The sequence below is a fragment of the Sinocyclocheilus anshuiensis genome, unplaced genomic scaffold (assembly GCF_001515605.1).
Source record: "Sinocyclocheilus anshuiensis isolate Anshui unplaced genomic scaffold, SAMN03320099.WGS_v1.1 scaffold267, whole genome shotgun sequence".
In the NCBI taxonomy this organism is placed as follows: Eukaryota; Metazoa; Chordata; class Actinopteri; order Cypriniformes; family Cyprinidae; genus Sinocyclocheilus; species Sinocyclocheilus anshuiensis.
Genome location: NW_015552637.1, coordinates 3,628,481 through 3,630,566, shown reverse-complemented (window position 1 = coordinate 3,630,566; position 2,086 = coordinate 3,628,481). Strand labels below are relative to the sequence as shown.

The window sequence follows — 2,086 nt, the reverse complement described above, 5'->3', positions numbered from 1 at the left end:
CCCCCCCCCAGTACCCGGATGTGTCACGTCATATTAGTGCGCTACGTCATACAAACACATGATCCAGGCGGATCTTCACCAGACCAGCAAGTGGCGCTGACGGTAGCGCTTTGGGTTGGCAACGGCTGGACTGTGACTGGGCAGGAAATGGCAGAAGGAAGTGACGAGTCAGGAAGTGAGATGGGATTCGAAGAAGATGGCGGGGGAGATAGTAGTGTATGGAATGTAGTACGATCGAGAAAACGGAAAAAAAAAGGAAATGAAACAACGAATATGGATGAAACTGATAGTGAGCAAAGTGTTATTGTAACAACAAGGCAGGAAGAAGAACATAAAGTGATCGTAAAATTATATGAAGAAGGGACGACGTTTGGTGAGTGGAACCCGGTTAAATTAACAAAAGCAATAAATAAATTGCTGGGTGAGATCAAAAATGCTAAGGTATTGAGGAACGGCTCACTGTTGATTGTTTGTAGAAATAAAGTGCAGCAAGAAAAAGCCTTACGACTGAATAAAATCGATAGTAAGAGACTGCAGTGTATTTGAGTACAAAAAATTGATTCGAGGAGTCATTTCAGGGATACCTACAGACATTTCAGAAGAACAAATGAAAGATAATATGACAGGGGCAAAAGTTTTGGAAGTAAAACGCCTTACAACAACTAGAAATGGAGAGAAATGCAACAGCTTGTCTGTTATGATTAAGTTTGATGAATCAAAACTTCCTGGCAAGGTGTACATCGGATACATGAGCTATGAGGTCAGGCCATATATTCCTCCACCACTGAGGTGCTTTAAGTGCCAGAAATATGGTCATGTAGCAGCAATATGTAAGGGCAAACAAAGATGTGGCAGATGTGCAGGTGAACATGAGTACGGAAAGTGTGGAGAGGGAGTAGAGCTTAAGTGCTGCAACTGTGGAGGACAACGCAGCTCGGCTTACCGCGGATGCGAAGCCAGCAAGAGGGCAGTGGAGGTGCAACGAATGAAGGCATTACAAGGAATAACATGCAGAAGCAGTAAAGAAAGTGTATAGAGAAAAGATTGTTTATAAACCAGCAAATAATGAAACTAAAGACGCAAACAATGAAACTAAAGATAGACCTTGCAGGAGCTGTGAAAAGATTATGGAAAAAAAAGGCGTGCTAATTATGAGCAAAAATGAATTTGTATTGTTCATGATTGAGGTAATCAATTGCTCGGCACAGACAGAAAGGAAGACTGGAAAGATCAAAATAATAGTTAAAGCAGCAGAGAAATATCTTGGGGTTAAAGGACTTAATTGTGAAGTAGTGGAAGAAATGTTAACTGCAGGAATCTCTAACTCTCAGTCATGGGTTGGTGGATCTACATGATTCTAGTTTTATTGCAGTGGAATGCCAGGAGTCTTATCGCTAATGGACAAGAATTCAAAAAGTTTGTTTCTGAGTTATCAGATAAACCTCATGTAATTTGTGTACAGGAGACATGGTTGAAACCACAGTTAGACTTTGTGATATCTGGATATACTGCAATCCAAAATGATAGGGAAATAGGAAAAGGTGGAGGGGTGGCAACTTTTATAAGAAATGGGATAAGATATAATATAATCAATAAAGGAAAAGAACATGAATCTATTATAATCAAAGCATGGACAGGAAGGAAAAATATAATGATAGTAAATTTTTATAATCCATGTAACAGACTGAGCATGGATATACTAAATGCAGTATGTAAGATTATACAAGGGGAAATAGTATGGTGTGGGGATTTTAATGCACACAGTACACTATGGGGGAGTAGGATTACAGATGCAAATGGATCAATAATAGAAGAATTTATAGATAATAAAAATCTGGTATGTATTAATGACGGAAAGGGCACAAGGTATAGTAGCACACATAACACCGAAAGTGTTATTGACTTGACAATAATGTCAAATGAAATTGCAGGAATCAGCACATGGGAGGTTTTAAACCAATCAACAGTAGGTAGTGATCATCATCCAATAATAACTAGGATTGGAGTAGAGATATATCAGGATAATGAAATCAGAACACCAAGGTGGAAGTTAGATAAAGCTGATTGGCAGTCATTTCAAATGCTG

General features: G+C 39.0%; 1 protein-coding gene across 1 annotated transcript in view; it reads right to left on the bottom strand.

The window, feature by feature from the left end:
- Positions 1-32, bottom strand: part of LOC107666748 (uncharacterized protein C8orf76 homolog) — a 7,331-nt gene extending 7,299 nt beyond the window's left edge. Inside the window, exon 1 of the mRNA XM_016458180.1 lies at positions 28-32. Coding sequence (XP_016313666.1) covers positions 28-32 — 5 coding nt within the window. The remainder of the gene's footprint in view (positions 1-27) is intronic.
- Positions 33-2,086: the final 2,054 nt, after the last annotated feature.